The sequence below is a fragment of the Lampetra planeri genome, chromosome 30, assembly GCF_965212315.1.
Source record: "Lampetra planeri chromosome 30, kcLamPlan1.2.h2, whole genome shotgun sequence".
Lineage (NCBI taxonomy): Eukaryota > Metazoa > Chordata > Hyperoartia > Petromyzontiformes > Petromyzontidae > Lampetra > Lampetra planeri.
The window spans coordinates 9,297,979-9,316,484 of NC_136136.1; the positions used below are offsets into that span (position 1 = coordinate 9,297,979).

At 47.6% G+C, this 18,506-nt stretch overlaps 1 protein-coding gene across 1 annotated transcript in view; it reads right to left on the reverse strand.

Annotated features, from left to right (window-relative positions):
• Window positions 1–18,506, reverse strand: part of TTLL5 (tubulin tyrosine ligase like 5) — a 98,194-nt gene that overhangs the window by 59,768 nt on the left and 19,920 nt on the right. Inside the window, exons 9-17 of the mRNA XM_078608704.1 lie at window positions 13,559–13,643; window positions 12,380–12,481; window positions 12,074–12,165; window positions 11,413–11,520; window positions 9,873–9,954; window positions 8,689–8,750; window positions 7,050–7,138; window positions 6,667–6,708; window positions 5,519–5,605 (exon numbers count right to left, since the gene is read on the reverse strand). Of these exons, the coding sequence (XP_078464830.1) occupies window positions 5,519–5,605; window positions 6,667–6,708; window positions 7,050–7,138; window positions 8,689–8,750; window positions 9,873–9,954; window positions 11,413–11,520; window positions 12,074–12,165; window positions 12,380–12,481; window positions 13,559–13,643 (749 nt within the window). The remainder of the gene's footprint in view (window positions 1–5,518; window positions 5,606–6,666; window positions 6,709–7,049; window positions 7,139–8,688; window positions 8,751–9,872; window positions 9,955–11,412; window positions 11,521–12,073; window positions 12,166–12,379; window positions 12,482–13,558; window positions 13,644–18,506) is intronic.

Genomic DNA, 18,506 nt, shown 5'->3' on the forward strand with positions numbered 1-18,506 from the left:
CAGAGGTCGTAACCGGGTACCCGATACCCGTACCCTACCCGATACCCGGCTACCCGTACCCGGCCGGGTACGGGTACCCGTTTGCGACCCTGGTGCGGCCGGGTACGGGTAGGCCGTGAGTCACTGGTAAGTAACTGTTTGTCACTCATTTCCCAACGTCTTGTCTGTTCTCACAATTCAAGTTCCTAGAATCAACCCACCCGCGCCTGCAACATGGCTTCATCCCAGAGGTTGCAATCAGGTAACCGATACCCGTACCCTACCCGTACCCGGCCGGGTACGGGCACCCGTTTGCGACCCTGGTGTGGCCGGGTACGGGTAAGGAATCAAAACCCGTTTGCGACCTCTGCCCCCTGGTCAAGTCCAAGCAAAGAGCCTTCTTTCTCTCCTCCTCTGCCTTTGAGTCCCCAGGACTTCCATGCAGCCCCTCTCTCGCTCTCTCTCAAACCTGCAATCATATCCCCTTTTGCTTAAGGGCATGTGCAGCCCTACTTTGGACAGCATCTTGGAAAGCGGTCACATTTAGATTCGATGCATGCACTAATCTTTTTGCAATGTGTTGAATTACTTGAAGACAAAGGTGTTTAACCCTTAACCTAAATTCCTGTGCAAGGCTGCACGGGTGCGTACACGTCTTTGTTGTTGGTATGTATCGTGCGGAGCGGTGTCGCAGTGGTTCGCGCACTGCACGATGAATCTGGCTCCCCGAGTTTGATTTCCACTCACAGCCAATACTAGTAATCATTGTCTGAACCGATCCTGGGCCTCCCCTAGGTCAACTCAGCCTCAAATGAGTACTTGGTGTGGTTTGTAAAGGTCGTCACTCGAGAAACAAAGACGGTTGGCATGTTGCTGGCCACCCACCCCCTAGTCTGTTGTGGCAGCCTTCATAGGTGCTACTAACTGCACTTGCCCCAACAGTCTGTTAAAGGCCTTCATAGGTGCTACTAACTGCACTTGCCCCAACAGTCTGTTAAAGGCCTGCATAGGTGCTACTAACTGCACTTGCCCCAACAGTCTGTTAAAGGCCTGCATAGGTGCTACTAACTGCACTTGCCCCAACAGTCTGTTAAAGGCTATATGAGGGACATTTGTCTTTGTGTGTGTTAATAGGTTCTCAATAACAATACTCGCCCCAACAGTCTGTAGGGCTATAAGGGGATCTCTGTCTTTGTTGTGTCTACCTGTATGGGGAGCACTGGCGTAGTGGATAGCACGCTGTGCTACCGACCCGAGCTCGATTCGCGGTCATGGCTAACATCAGCAGCGAGTGACATCAAAACAGGTGCTGGGCCTTCCCAGGACCTGATTAAACATTGACACTGGTGAGGCAATGGCGGCCGGGTGTGGTGCTAGCCACACCATCCCCTCTCGTGCGCTGTGCCGGATTTAATAGGCACTCCCTTGCAGCAGTTTCCCCAACATCTCTATAAATAAAGACCTTAATCCGTATGTATGTCTCAAAAACCTCTACGGTACTTCCCAACAAGGTAGAAAGCTGAAATTTGGCACATAGGTAGCTTTTAGGACACAAACAACAGGGAAAAATCAAAACATCCGAGATTTCTCATTTTAACGACCCCCAACTTTTCGATTTTAAGTGCCCCATGAACATGTTTGTGCGTGTCATTCAGAAATCGTTCAAAATATAAGATTGCGGTTTTTTTTGGTTTGATAGAGCGTTAAACAGCAAATAAAATTTAAGCGAGAACCATTGTTTTATCGCTTATTGTTTTTTTAGATATTTCGGATTAAAGCGGGTTTGAACTGAAAAAAATACTCCTTTTATAATGTTCAAATCTGAATTCGAAAAGGGTAAAAGATAGTTCCCCTCATAGTATTAAGTCCATACATTTTTGTTCTTTCTATTAAAAAAATAACGGAATATTTTAATTGAGCTGTTTCCAATGGGTACATCTTTAAATAACAAGAAGATGAATCAAGTCGTCCAAATGTTTTTTTTGGTGGAAAAATAGAAATGTTTGTAGTTGTTAGTGTCTGATCGTAAATAATGACTGTAAAAAAATTATATCAGGTTCATGATAATATTTATTGAAAACTTTTACCTGGCGAAGACAGGCTTCATGAACGAGTTCTATAATAAAAGACGATAAACGGAATCTTTGACTTTCTGGTTAACTCATAACTCCTCCTGGTGAGCCGTCGCCGTTCTAAGTGACTTAAAGTGCACCTAGCCTGGCACCACCCTAGCCCAAGTGGCAATCATGTCACCACCACTTAGTGGTGTATGTCGTTAATGTTGTTAGTGCGTGGGTGTACACATGCCGAGTTTGTTTGTAATTTATTGTTTTGTTTACTTTTCAAATTTACGCTGGGAAACATTTCCTGGAAGGCACTTTTGGATAACTTACTCAGGGCATTTTTCCGAGTGATAGATGGTTTTAGACAAAAAAAATCCTGAAGTAGAAGATTAGTGCCAGATACAGCCACATTTTGCAGCCATGATTTGAAACCATGAACCTTACCCGTGGTATTGATAGTTACATTTTAAGGTGCAATGTGGGCAAAGGACTGTTGTCTTGGTATGGTCTTTGTTGTTTAACTGCCTCGCCCAATCTAGCATTGGGAATGTTTGTACTGTAATAGTGCCATTTGTACTTCAATCCTTTCATTTTATTTACATATATTTTAGTGACTTGTTGAACTTTTCTCTATCTTACTCGAGTATCCTTTGTTGGATTTAATTGTTAATGTAACTTGCTTACCCGCGCCTACTGAACATCTGTGAAAAAATAACTTCGTAGCTATCCGGATTCCTCCAGGCTTAATAAAGATCCTGATGATGAAATGGCTTAAACCGGACACATACGCAGATGCACACTTACAAAGATCATCCGCTTAGTGTTGCAGAGAAAAAAAGGCATGCGCGGTTAGCGAGCCAGAGTCACGACTGACCGCATTTGTCTTCCCAGTTGCTGAACGGGGATACGCTGCACATGGTGCTAATTTAAGGGTGAGTTGACCCCAGTAGAGGGCCAGAAAAGATTCAGACATCACCACCACGATGTGATCCATTTCCTGGCGAAAAAGGATCGGAGCACGCTGAGCAAATCGCCCATTGAGGTCACGTCGCTCTGTGGAGGGAAGTTATGAGTCGCTGCGCGAGAGGCAATGTGGTCCCTGTCATAGGCATGGGGAATGTACACCACTAGATCAAGGACTGCGTAAGGCTCAATTAAGCATAGCTATGCTAACCTTTGGACTGACATAATTTAAAGACTTTTCAGACATTTTGTCAATTCACTGCTAGATGAAGGCTTCTTCATGCCATGTCGGTCATGGGGGTTAAGCCATACTTCGCCACACTAATCAGTGTGCGAGTTGGTCAAGCAGGTTGCTCAGGACCAGTTCATATATGACCCACCACTGGTTAACCATGGCTAGGAATCGAACTCAGGTCACCGGGTCCATAGCGCAGCGTGCTATCCACTAGGCCACTGCTTCACTTTGTGACTTATTTTCAGTCAGAACTGTCCAGGTTGGTGAGCAGAAAAATATTCCCACACCCGGCACACCACATCCAGTATACCCCTCACTCTGGCCACGGCTACTAGCCACGTGCAATCTCCCAGTTAACCACAAAGAAATTAAGTCCTGCATATAACCATGGTAAATACACACTGCGCTCAAAAAGGTATAATACCCTTTACACACTTACAATGGCATCACGTAAGTAATATCGCTACAGACTTTCAGCTCTGAGAAAATAAAAACTGGGAGATGCATTTCTCGTGTTTAAAAATAAGGTGAAATGCAGAATGCCAGGAATGCTCGTCGCTGTTCAAACACAGACGAGAGCGACAGAACCACGCAGGGCATGCGCCGCTGCCAGGCGTTGGTGGGAAAGGCACGTCCTTCTCGCATACCGCACTTCATCCCGAATCACTCGCCCGTGGATCACAACACAGAACACGCGTGCGCACGCACACACACACTGATAGCACATGCACAAGACAAAGATGCCCCGTATAGCCTTAACAGACCATTGGGGCAAGTGTTGTTAGCGAGTAGCACACACGAAGGCTAGCACGGCACACAAAGGGGTGGGTGGCCAGCACCACGCCTTGCCGCCTTTGTCTCCCCAGTGGCGATGTTTACTCCACACCGTACCAGGATACTCATTTGAGGCTGAGTCGACATTAGGGAGGCTGAGGACCGGTTCAGATAAGCATCACTGTACATACACAGGCATGCACACACATACAACCATCAATCATGCGAACATATTGTGTACACCAGTACGACATACAAACACATGTGCGCACACACGGGACAGACGGAGGTATGTGCACACACAGGCACGCATGCTGTATGTACAAATACACTGATACCAGGGGGCACGTACATACACAGGCACGCACATAGTATATACGTGCACACTAATACTCACATACATACGTCCATACGCACTCACACAGGGCCATCTGCACATACACACATTCACAAAAACACATGAAGTGTATACATGTACTGCTCTATGCTGCACCACACCACGTTGCCCTGAAGCCTATACCAACTTGTTGTGCATGGTGGTCACCAATGCAAGCAACTACCCAGGCTCAACACTGTTCAGGGTCAAGGTTAGGGTTCTGCGAACTGACAATATTGGGTGCATTCCGAGGGTCCCAATCTGTGAAATCGTGAATGAAACTTAACCAAATTTTTATTATAGATTTCATGACATTCCGAATCGATAATTAATCAAATTCTGAAGGTGATGATTGAATAACTGATGGTTGAATAACGACCCTACGTCAAATATTGCAATAAATTTGGATAAGCGGAAAATGCGTTCAGAAAAATCTGCTTCTCCATGTATTCTTTAAACAACCCATCAGCCCCGCGGCCTTCTGGGAGCACCAATGATTCAGTACAAGCAAATTCTTGATCAACATACAGTGTCTCATCAGCAGGGTTAGGCTTCCCTGGTGAACTGCCAGATGTTCAAGATATGGGTCCTAGTTCATGCAAATTCCATACAAATTGGAGCACTGGCAAATGCACTCACGATTAAGCGTCATCCGAGTGAGTACGTGTGTGCTCGCACCGAAAATGTAACTTAACATTGAGGTTTTTGCAGCCCATATTAGGATTCATTCAACATTTTTGATTAGGCCACGTAATGATCTGGCTAAGTGTAATGATCTATGAGGTTATAACACATTGTTAAGAAGCTGGGTCAGGTGACACGGTTAATTCAGAGTTCCGGGATTTTCCTGATGATGCTTGACGCAGTTCCAAGTTAAACACAGCGTATCTAAATTGCTGCTAAATTTGGTTGCGAGAATTGTTATTGAACCTTCCGGTGTGAGTGGAAACAATAACAATCAGAACGTTAAATGCTTGTACACATGACAAATTAATGTGCTTGGCTATGTCGGTTGGTAGAGGAGTCTTAAGACAGCCAGATCATTCGGTGATCTCACCAAAACATCGATTATTAATCAATTAACGTTTGTTTGCCTGTGATGCATGTTTAGGTTTTCCTTCAACTCACCTCTTCTACTGATAGGCCGAGCATGCTCACGTGACTGGCAGATAAACGCGTGGCATCCGAAACGTTGGCTGACGTCGCCCTCAAAACCTAAGCAATAAAAACAGCAGGCCAAGTTATTCACATGAATGAGTACAACAGCAAAAAATAAAGGGTACTGTGGTAAGGGCAGCGTCATTGGCGTGTCTGTCAAAGAATGATGAAGAATTGGCAGCACTAGTGGATAATTCTGGCATGACCAAACATGGTGGCACTAGCTGGGAATTTTAGGAATATTAAACTGGGTGACGAGGCTGTCAGGCGACTCAAGAGGTTATAGCGCTGAGATGGCGCTGGTGAAATCCTGGGTTAGAATCCAGCCAGCTGTCTTTGATTAAACCGGCCTCTCAAGTGTAGCGACCAGACCGGTTACAGCATGGTCAGTAATGACTGCACAAATAACCATCACATTTAATTTGGGGTCCAGGCTTCACGTGGCTATATTTCAGGTCTGAGAAATAAATAAAAAATAACAACAGCTTGACCGTCATGCGACGGAATATTTCTCTCGGTGGCAGGGCGGGTGGGGAAGTGCTACCCCCTGTACCGTGTGGATCAGAGGTCACTTGCAGAGATTTGAGAGGGAGCTCTGTGAAATCTGCTTCCATGGCCAAAACCCTAACAAGGAGGGTTGCACTGATCTGTGAGAGATCTAAATGGATACTTCATCTCATAACTTGACATGGAGAGCATAATCGGGATTAAATACATGTTTTAAAAGGGTGGCAACAGGATACAATTATGGGATAAACATACAGGCCAGAACTAGTGGATAATTATGGGGGGAATATTTTACATTTACTAAACTATTTTTATTTTACCAGGTAAGGTCCACTGAGCTATACAGCTCTTTTTAGAAGCGACCTGGCCACAAATGAAAGCTCAACAAAGTGGCTTATAACGTGGAAATGTATAGCAGCCAAATACTCTAAACACATGTTTCTAAATGTGGAGGGAAAAACTGGAGGACCCGGAGAAAATTCCGCACAACCATGGGGTGAGAGACACTGCAAACCCACGACCTCCTGCATACCAGGCGGGTGGGCACCAGAGAAGAATTACGAAAACAGGGTAGCACTCATTTAAACTCGAGACATTTCTCCCATCCTTACCAAGTGTTGATTTGCAGTGTGTGGTCTTCCACTGGAAACCCTCTGTAATATACAATGCAATAGACAGAGTGTGTTAATAGAGCAAAACAATGCAACAGCGTCTCAACATCCTGTACAAAACAGTCATGAAAAGCAAAGAATGCTGTCAAGCTTGGACGTGAACAGGGGCAGGCAGGGATTCAACAGCATGGATGTCCGGGGGTAGGGTGCTCCAGACCACGCGGGCAGCAGAGAAGAAAGAGAGAATTCCCACTGAGCGAAAGCTGACTATGGGCTTCAACAGAAGGCCTTGGTTGCGGGAGCAGGCAGCTTGGGGATAAACAAGACCGAGAAAAAAAAACCAATCGAAAGAAACAGCCAAGGCAGCCTGTTTGTTTTCGTACCTGTGCATGGGGGGCTGGGCGGCCAGGTAACTCTGTGCCCTGTGGTTTGCCCTTGACTCGGGCAATCAAAGGATCCTGGCACACGAACCCTGCCACAGCAGAGGTTAGGGGTCGTTGGTTGGGGTAAGAGAGGCGCCGTTGAGTTTTTCACACGAGGAATGTAACGATTCATCAATTCGTCTGTCAAAATAGATTCTTCCGCCACCCGCGATACATGCATTGAACTAGGGACGTGCGGTCAGGGGAGGCAGAGCCTCACCTGTTATACTCCAATGACAATAGCTGTTACGAAAAGTAAAAACAAAGAATAATCAAATAAAATAAATATTAAGATTTTTCCAATGATCTGTGTTATAAATGTCATTTCTGTACGATTCCAATCATTTTTATAGTCAAAATCGCCAACTTTGCGGAGCTCGGCTGCAAATACAGGGAGAGACGAGAGGTGAGGCAGCAACGAGCTCAGCCTCCCCTCTGATTGCGCAACCCCTCAGTAACTGGATGGAGCGCGGGCAATAAGCGCGTGCCTGTTACTATCTCAGTGTGTCACCAATGTTATGTTTGTAGACCCCTTCATTTCATGTCCTCGTTTTCCATACTGCAAATAACTTATTTCACATATGTGTATAAAGATATTTAGGCTCGCTGGTCTTGTCATGAAACTGCAATGAAAAAGCACCAGGGGAGGCAGCTATCACATCTGCCTCACTGAAGGGGACGTGTCGAACACGCCCCCTCAGCGAGGACACGCCCCCTCAGCGAGGACACGCCCCCTCAGCGAGGACACGCCCCCTCAGTGAGGACACGCCCCCTCAGTGAGGACACGCCCCCCTCAGTGAAGACACGCCCCCCTCAGTGAAGACACGCCCCCCTCAGTGTGTGAATCTGGCTCTGACACGAGCCAGTGCCTCCCCAGCCATTGACCTCACCGTACGTCAATGCATTGAACCGTGAAAGTCAATCTAAATTGCTTCTGATCTGCACACGTGTTGTGCCGTGCTGTCTCTAGGCCGGTGCTTGCATGAACCGGGACAGAAAAAAAACAATCCACAACAGAAATGAGTCGGTAAATAAGAGATGGCAAGAAATGAGACGAGACTTCCAGCAAGGACGGGACAAGCCATGCAGATGTAACAACCAGAGAGAGGCACAGTACAGACGAGGGAGACAGTAAAATGAGACAGTGCAGATGAGTGAGTCGGTGCAAGACAGAACAAGAAAGACTTCATCGATGAATTGTTACATGAAGAGTATAAAATGCATTTTTTAAAGGCAAAGGTGTAGCGCCGCAATTTCTTGTTAACGCCACACAGATGAAGGGCCTCCACTAGGCCCTCTAGAGGATATTTGCTCGACTCTTCAACGCTAGCCAGACATCTCGGAAGAGGTGTGAGTACCCACGCTTTACCCCACCGCACGCGGACTGCCGATTGGCTACCTCCGGTGAGCCCAATCACACTGCTGGGTGGACAGAGGCGGTGGAGGCGGATTTAAAAAATGTTGCCCCATTGTTTCAACTGCCATGCTGAGAAATGGAACCGGTGGGCCTGTGGATTGTAAGTCGAGCTTGCGAACCGTATACATGACTTTGACAGGATTTGCACCGTCAAAAAAATGCGCGTTGAGGACCGCCACTTACCGACCAGACTGAACATGTCGGACACCATACTGGCCTTGACCTTCAGATCCAAGGGAGCATCACTGCACAAGGTGAGCGAGAGGTCATGTCAAGAATTCACAAAGAGCAGGGGGTGGGGGGCATGCAACGCTTGGAGGCTACAGCACCCTGAGCCAGCACCACTGAGATCCTGAGTTTGAATCCATGCAGCCCGCCTGTGGTTAAAGCGGGCATCTCGCGCACAGCAAAACCCCCATCAAGTTACGTTACAAAAATAAACCCCCATCAAGTTATGTTGGGTTCCGCACTTAATTTGGCCAAATTGCAGCTCGGAGAATTGAAAAATGTTGGGTTGACCGTCACGTGCAAAATGTAGGAGGAAAGTTCTGCCTCCTGCTATGTAGATTAAAGTTCACTTGAAGTGATACCAGAGGTGAAGCCATTCTCGAACATGAAAGGTTGAAATGCTCTGCTTGAGATCCGAATGGACTTTTCCATCACATTACAAATTCAATGAAAGCACAATGAGGAAAATATTGGCAAAGGGACATTTTTAAAGTTCACTAATGAGGTGAGCAATTCGCACTGAAAGTACGACCCACACACTGGTCACGACTAAAAGGCGCAATCAATAATAATAATAAAAATATTACAATCATGATGTGGCCAGATGCCTTAATGTGTCAGAGCACTGACCAACACAACACGTTATACATGTACAGCCTGCTGGATGAGGGCCTCTCCACACCGTGTGGCTCGTGAAAATTCCTGATAAATACTTCACCATGCTGGTGAGTTTGGGTTGGTGAAGACAGGGAGTGTAGACGTGGGATCATAGAAGTACACTCCAATAATGGATTTTGCTGCATTGCCGTCTGCTGCCTACCGCGTCGCGGATGCAACCTATACCACCTGTCATGCACTGTGAACACCCATCGATCGGAGCAGTAACCAGGCTCAAACCCGCTTAGCGTCTGCGATCTGAAGAGATCGAGTCGTGCTCCGGTTGATTCGGTGAGAGGCGCCGACGTGGAAATGCATGCTCGTTTTGGAAACGAGACACGATTTACTGTCAGAGTCAATCTGGCTCCTCGATACAACCCCTGCTGCAACGGCTGCATGCCAGGCGCGCACACAAAATCACCACCCATCATGAGAGAAGCAGCTGCGCTATGCTGTGTTACTGTGGCATGCGGATATCGTACCACGCCAGGGAAGGAGACAGGTTGACTTCCAAGAGCCACGGCTTGAGGCTGGCATCGATGAGGACATCAAACCCATACAGCTCTGCACAGAAAAAAAGACAAAAATCCCCCCTATAGCTTTAACAGACTTCTATGGCAAGTGCTGTTAGCGAGCACCTATGAAGGCTGGCACAGCAGACAAAAGGGGTGTGTGGACAGCACCAGGCCTGGACGCCTTTTTTTCCTGAGTGGAAATGTTTACGCACTGCACCAGATACTCATTTGAGGCCGAGTCAACCGAGGGGAGGCCCAGGACTGGTTCAGATATTCTTCACTGGCGTTGGCCGTGAGCGGGAATTGAATTGGGTTTCCAGGTTCGTAGGGCAGCGTGCTAACCACGGCATTACCGCTCCCCAATGCACACGCGGACAGATACTTTGGTCAGAATTCGGGTTGGGATTTTCAGAATTCCCCTGGAAGTCTTAATGCATATAAATATATTATCATTGTCATTACTAAGATGATTAAATAACCTGTACAATCCATGGCTGTGTAATTTGGTAATCATTAAAAATAATAACACTATACTTTTAACTGAACAATCACCCTGTTACATTACCTCTGCTTGTATTTAAAAAAATAGACCCCCACCTCAAAATCCAAAAGGATTAGGGATTATCGTTAGGTAAAGATGTATTGATTAAACAATGAAAATGTATTACTATCCTCATGACACATACATCGAATCGTGGAGATATACATTCTTTCCATTTCATGATACGTCGTGCGTGATTGGATCACAGAAACACCGCAGGGATGGTGATCACACATATAACGCACCAACAAAACAAAAAATCACGAACCCAATTGTAACCCTGAATCATCACCCTGAATTCTGACATTTATCCGAACGTAGAGGGAGCGAGTCGTCGCATCCCTGCCGTTAGGGTTGTCTGGCAGGACGGCACCGTGGCAAAGTGGCAACACTGTGCCTCGCAGCGAGAAGGGGCCTGCGTTCGATTCCCATATCGGGCGCCTTTCTGTGTGGAGCTTGTATGCTCTCCCCCTGTTCTGCGTGGTTTTCCCCCGGGTTCTCTGGTTTCATCTCATAGCTGAAATCTCACACAGCGTAACTGGTATTGTTGGTCAAACACCCAAATGCTGAAAAAATACCTGCAAATTACACCAATGGGATCACACACAGCCACAACACCGTTCCCTACTGTGAAAACCTGGCAGGACCCTCTTGAAAGTCTCCAGACACGGAGAGGCTCTCCTGGGTAAAAAAAGTGATGTTTTGTTTGATCTCATGCTTTAGTTTTATATAATAATAATAATAATACACGCAGCTCACCATTCCTTGAGGATTAATAAAATTACTAGAACTGTGACTCTTGCGTCAATGCGTGCATCCGAGTCATAGTAATTCGTCAAATCGCGATTGGGGACAAGGTAAGAGACAAATCGTGACGTGCCGATTGGCCACGGTCAGGGAAAGCGCCTGGGAGACGTGGAGCACTCAAGGGGCAGTGTGCGACGGTGGAAGAGCAGAAGTTCATACCGAAGCAATTGCCTCTGTGCGGCACAAACATGCGCACAGACGAGGCGATGGTCTGCTCCACCGACAGGATCGTCTTCACAATCAGGTCTTCAATCCTCGCCATCAGGGCTGTTCGAAAACAACAGCAACAGCTACGACGAAACGGGCGAGCCAGACAGCCAAGTGAGCAGGAGCAAAATAACCGAGGCTTATCAGCATCATAGAACCTGAGAATGTTGGTTTCAATGGGCTGCCGTACTTGCAGAGTCCTTTGTTAATCCACCGCTTGATGAGGAGCTTCTCAAGCCGTGTAGATTGTGGGGGTTATTTTGAGCATACGTCACCATTAATTAGACATCTTAATGCAATGCTCGTAAAGGCCAAATGAACGTGTCTTCATGCTCAGGGCTTGATTTCAGCCACGCCTGTTCGGGTCAGTGCCCTGGCAAATATATCCGCACCTGCACACCACATCCAGGATGCCTCTCTTTATGGCTGTAGCTACTAGTCGCGTGGCTACGCCAGTCTACTGGCGACCCGTGAAATATTCAGTGAGAAACGAAGCCCTGAGCACGGAGAGATACTTTGACTGCGAGCCGTGCCTCGGAATAAGCATCCAAAACTGGAGGTTTTCCGCGTGGAGGCCACCGGCCACCCAATGGGGACAGGGGCGTCAACCGACCCGTGGTGTCGTGTCCGTCCTGCTTGAGGCAGCGCAGCATCGCGCTCATGCTCCACTTGTTGCCGAAGTCTTCCACCTCCGGGTCATCGCAGCTGCGCGCCGACCACGCAGCAGGACCGCACACAACGCCACGGGTTTGAGTCGCACCACGCAACTCGTCTGGGCCTTGGCTTCTGGGCCAAGGCCCGAACGAGAGGGTCACCAGGAGGAGGGTGGTCATTTGTACCACTGTGGCGTGCTTGTTTTACCGTGAAGATGCGCACGCGTGCATGGGTGCCCCCACCCCACCCCAACTTTCGGACGCACCTGACATAGTCGCGGCTTTTCTTGTTGACGCTGTAGTTCGTCAGGTGCATGAACTGGTTCTTGATGAACTTGGAGTTGCGGTCATACTTTACCGTGGCGAACCTGCGTTCACGAAAGGGTAACAATAGTAATGACGACAGCCCCATTACGCGAGCGTGTTGGTTTGCTTTCAGTCTGACCATTAGTGCTTGTAGCAGCAAAGGTCAAGTTCGAGTCTCCTGACTCAAACCTGTCTACCAACTTACACGAGTGTGTGGCGAGCAGAGGTGTGGACTCGAGTCATGTGACTTGGACTCGAGTCAGACTCGAGTCATGAATTTGATGACTTGCGACTCGACTTGGACTTGCATAACAATGACTTTGTCCCACCTATGAGATGTGGACTCGAGTCATGTGACTTGGACTCGAGTCAGACTCGAGTCATGAATTTGATGACTTGCGACTCGACTTGGACTTGCATAACAATGACTTTGTCCCACCTCTGGTGGCGAGGCTCATGTCAGTGGTGAAAACTACACATTACCATGACGGAATCCAGTCTATCGGTGGCAGGACCACTGCTGAATTTGAAATTAGTGGTGGTCATCTGATCAACCCTAGGAGGATGAACCGGGTCAACCATCAACCAAGATTTGAACTTGCAGCTGATGATTGTCCGCTGGGGACTCTTATCACAGCGTCACCCAGCCAGTTCGACAGGTGCAACCATCGTACGTTTGAAATGTCAAATTGCATGATAGAAGTCAAGAACGCAAACATAGTGTTCTTATACTCATCTCTGTCCTGCACCCGTGGGCAGAAATCCCACATTCCTTGGGCAGGGTCAGTATCTCTAAAGGACAACCACCGTAGACTTTCACACTAATTGAACAAATTGGGGGTAGCGGCCCAAGTGGTGTTTCTGCTCCGCTATGAACCTGGCGACCCGGCTAACATCAGCGGTGAGATTTATCTGGAAGTCCTCCCGTACGTCAAGCTTCATCAACTCGCACTGATCAACGTGGTGAAGTAGGATCAAACAACCCCCCCCACGACCAACACGGCCATCATCCAGCAGCGGACTGACAAAGTGCTGTACAAACACCAAAACAAAATGTCACCATTCGCACAGCTCACCTAGGCCAGAGCCTACGTCTCCAGCTCTCACCTGGCGAGCCTCCCCATTCTGCTGCAACTCACCTGGTGAGCCCCTCCTCGTACAGGTAGATCACGAGCGGCTCGTAGGACGTGACGAGAACATAGAGCCTCACGTCGAACTTGAAGTCTGCCAGGAAACACGCGCCGCCCGCCACCGCTGTCACCCAATTCTCCACACCACAGCTCACACGGCTCGCAACACGGCTCGCAACACGGCTCGCAACACGGCTCGCAACACGGCTCGCAACACGGCTCGCAACACGGCTCGCAACACGGCTCGCAACACGGCTCGCAACACGGCTCGCAACACGGCTCGCAACACGGCTCGCAACACGGCTCGCAACACGGCTCGCAACACGGCTCGCAACACGGCTCGCAACACGGCTCGCAACACGGCTCGCAACACGGCTCGCAACACGGCTCGCAACACGGCTCGCAACACGGCTCGCAACACGGCTCGCAACGCTAACATTAGTCGGCAGGAGGAGGCACGGCGGCTCAGATGTCAGAGGGCAGAGCCTTGCACTGCTGACATCCTGGGTATGAATCCAGGCAAGTGCCTGTGATTAATCCGGGACTTCAAAGTGTCGTGCGATGATGGTCTCAGTCCAGTCACCGATCCTAGCACATCGCATGAAATGTGGTACTGCACTTGTAAGTCAGAGGCTGCATATTAAATTTGTCAAGGCTTCTGCATCGGATCACAAGAGGGTTTCTTAGTGAATGTGACAAGGGTTCTGTGTTGGATGTGACAATAGTTCTGTATTAGGAAAACAGTGGGTTTAAAGGTTCATTTGAAATGTTAAATATCACTCCCAGTCAAAGGGGGCGTTAAAACATTGTGCAAACAAAATGAAAAAAATAAAATCAGGTAAAATGTGGAAAGGGTTATATATGGGTTGCAACAGGGGTTCAGTATCAGATGAAATAAAAGTTCTATATAGAATGACACAAGGGTTCTGTATCCAGAGGTGTGGACTCGAGTCATGTGACTTGGACTCGAGTCAGACTCGAGTCATGAATTTGATGACTTGCGACTCGACTTGGACTTGCATAACAATGACTTTGTCCCACCTATGAGATGTGGACTCGAGTCATGTGACTTGGACTCGAGTCAGACTCGAGTCATGAATTTGATGACTTGCGACTCGACTTGGACTTGCATAACAATGACTTTGTCCCACCTCTGTCTGTATCAGTTGGTAACAACAGCCACGCGCAGTGTGGATGGCAATTGCAGCAACACTTCCTCTGCAAGCAATTTTCTGAACGAGAGAAGTCTTAGTCAACAGCTTCCCTATTAACCTGAACAAAGCAACTGTATTAATGGCTATGCTATTGTTTGACATTTTCCCAAGTTTCTGATGAGCTGGAATATAAAAGGCAGCGCCACAGCATTTCTGCTTCATAGAAATGAACTAAAAAAACAATTAAAACTCGTCAATAACAGTCTTAAAATGAATGACTCTGAATATAACAGACAGCGTTTTGAACAACGACCCTTCTCCCTTCCTATGTTCTATGAAGAAGGGCAAATGCCTAAAACGTCATCTATTTCACATATCATTTTTCCTTTTAAGGCCACAGTGTTATTAACACACGTGTTGAGTTTTTTATTATTTGTACTTGCGCACCATTCCCAACGCAATCATTTGTCACTAGACAATGTATCACTGAGAGCACTATAAGAGATGTAATTGTAATGGGTGAAAGCATCTGCTCCATACACACGCACACAGTCCCACGTCCCGAGTACCCCGACGGCAGACTCACGGACACGCGGGCAGACAAGACGCAGAAGTGGGCAGGCAAGCGGGCAGACAGAGGGGGAAACTGTCGGACGTTCTGGCTTGTGTCAGGCTGACACATATTGGAACAGAGAGACTCGTCACGATGCCAAACACACGACTTGCCAGCCAGACCGGCAGGCAGGCAGGCAGACAAGCAAAGGCAGGGAATGACACATAGACTGCCAGACGCACACACACACACGCATGCATTTGGATAAGACAATGATGCAGACAGGAAAACAGACAGACACATAGACAGACACGATATCCAGACAAATGCACAGGCATTAAAGACAGGCTAATACAGAGACATACACAGATGCACCACTCTTTCAGAAGGAGACACACACACATGTACAAAGCTGGATACACACACTCATCAATGAATTCATCAGCTTATACAGAGATGCACTTAATATCTTAGTGACAAGCAGTTATTAAACCAAATACACATAAGCTACGAGGTATGACATTTAAAATCATAACAAACACATTTTACCAAGTGGTTTCTTGTCAGTCTTTAAATGGAAGTAATTTTCTGAACATCATTTCAATCTCTCAGTACTTAGTTTAAATCTCACCAGACTTAGGACACAGCTATCACTGCGGGGCATTTTAGTTTCCATGCGTGCGTGTGCGTGCGTGTGTTTACTGCATCTCACTGCGTGCCAGGCTTTGAAGTAGGGCTTGTATCAATTGTTTTGACTGTCAACGACAAGGATTCCCCATGTCGCCTTTAATAGACTGTTGGGGGAACATTCAGTGAGCGAGCAGCACCACTCAAGGCTGGCACGGCACACGATGTAGCGGGTGCCCTGCATAACGCCTGGCCGCCTTGCTCTCCCCAGTACTGATGTCTACAACACTGTACGAGGTACTCATTTAAGGCTGAGTCGACCTAGAAGAGACCCCATACCATCTTCTTGGTTCTTTCGGTAAAGTCACGTAGAATGGAAATAATAAAATAATAAAAATTAAACATATTATTTTTTTTCTTTTATTATTTCCATTCTACGTGACTTTACCGAAAGAACCAAGAAGATGAATCCCTGCAGTCACGCAAGAAGCGTTAAATCGAAAGACCCCATACCAGTTCAGATATTCGTCACCGATGTTGGCCATGAGCCGGGTTCACAGGGCAATGCACTAACCAGTACAAAGGCCCCCCGTATAGCCTTAACAGACTGTAGAAGCAAGTGCTGTTAGCACCTATGAAGGCCGGCACATGTACACGAGGGGGTGGGTGACCAGCACCACACCCGGCCGTCTTTGTCTCCCTCGTGGCGATGTTTACACACCACACCAGGTACTCATCAGACACCGAGTCGACCTAGGACAGGTCCATGACCTGTTTAAATAGTCGTCACTGGTGTTGGCCGTGAGCGGGAACCGAACCCAGGTAGCCGGGTTCGAAACGCAGCTCCCCACTAGGGCACCCATGCCTCCTCCCCCACCGCTCGCCTTTCATGTGGCTTCACGTCTTCATTACCGCCGCTGCCGATCCTTTTAGATTCTTCCCTTTGCTATTATTCTCAAAGTGTAGGGTTTCAGTTTTTTCTGACGAACTCATCAAAGCCAGCGAGCGGCACGGCCATTTTCACCGATGCCCCGCCCGCAATATGGGCACGGGCTCGATGTCCCTGGGCGCTGCGCGTGCACCTGTGTGCCTGCTCTCATCATTATCACTGCCGCCTCACGGGTGAAAGGGCCTTTTACAACCACAGAGAAAATGCACATGTGCGTGACTGACTGAATGGGTTACATAATTTAGTCTTCTACATTTTCACTCTTGAACCTCTACCGCTATTACACTACTGCCATGGTTACTGTCCCCGTGAACTTCACTCACCGACTCTTCCACCCAATGCCAAGAACTCGGTCTCTTCCAGACTGTTTCTTACCCCACCGTTCTGCGTTCCAACCACCCCACCACAGGTCACGACGATTCTCTTTCCGCTTCTTCCCTCGCACTGCTCAACATTGGAATTCCCATAGTTCTTTCGGTAAAGTCACGTGACTTTACCGAAAGAACTAAGAGTATGAATCCTTGCAGTCACGAAAGCTTCAAATCTAGAAGTGGAATTCCCGCCCATCGTCACTTTTCCCAAAGCTGATTACCTTCCTCAATTCGAGAAAAGTTCGGAATCTTATCCGTTACATCTTTGATAGTGCTTTTTGTTGTTGGCCGCTTTAAGTTTTGGGCCTTTGGGCCTATGTTCATTATGTTCAAAGTGACTACTCTGAACATAATCAAAACGGATTGATCAACGGTCAAAAAAATATTCCACATGAGTACCAGGGTCCGCTGGTTCAGTAATGTGGTCACTAAAAAAAATTGAATTGCAAAGTGAAACAAAGAATCATGGGGAGATGCATGCTTGGAATGACCAAGAGGAGGACATGGGTTAGAGAGCGCTTGCAGGTTACAGACAGGAATTCAATCCGTGAAGAAAGGTTCGTGTGCTTGGGCAAGACACGTCGCGAGATGATGGCTGATGGTCAAGAATAATGATGGGAGTGGCACCCGAAGATTGGAATATACCCGAGGGCATGTCCACACAAGTAGAGATGGAGCGATGAAATCATGTCGTGTGCAGGTGCTCAATGGATTACATCGCAGGACCGTGAGAGACGCTGGCAGAGACCTCGATTTAACAGTGGATTGACCATCGATGATGATGATGGTAACCAGGGTCATGCTCCATTCTCTATAGAAACGTTCACAGAAATCGCCCTGACATAGGTTACAGAAATGTTCCAAGTCTCCTTACTTATTGCAAGAAAAATAGCATGTACCATACATATATAATTACTCAGACAGGAAACAAACGTTCCCTTAGTCAAGGGACTGTTGGCACGGATGCTATCGGCGAGCACCTCTTTATGGAAGCACATGGCTGCTCGGAGGTGGTGTGGCCAGCGCCAAGCATGTCCAGCAACATTAATCTCTCCGGTGCGTGACAATACCAACACAGCTGGTACTCATTTTAAGGTGAGCAAAACACAGCGATGCTCAAGCCAAATGGACACTGCTGTTTTGCGCACAATGGCCAGGAATAAAGCTCGGGTCACTGCAATCGTAGCGTAGTGCGGTATCCAGCAACCCGTGGCGATGTTTCATTATATCACAATGAAAAACACCTGGGGTGGAGCGGTGGTGCAGTGGTTCAGCACACCGCGCTACGAACCCTGTGACCCAA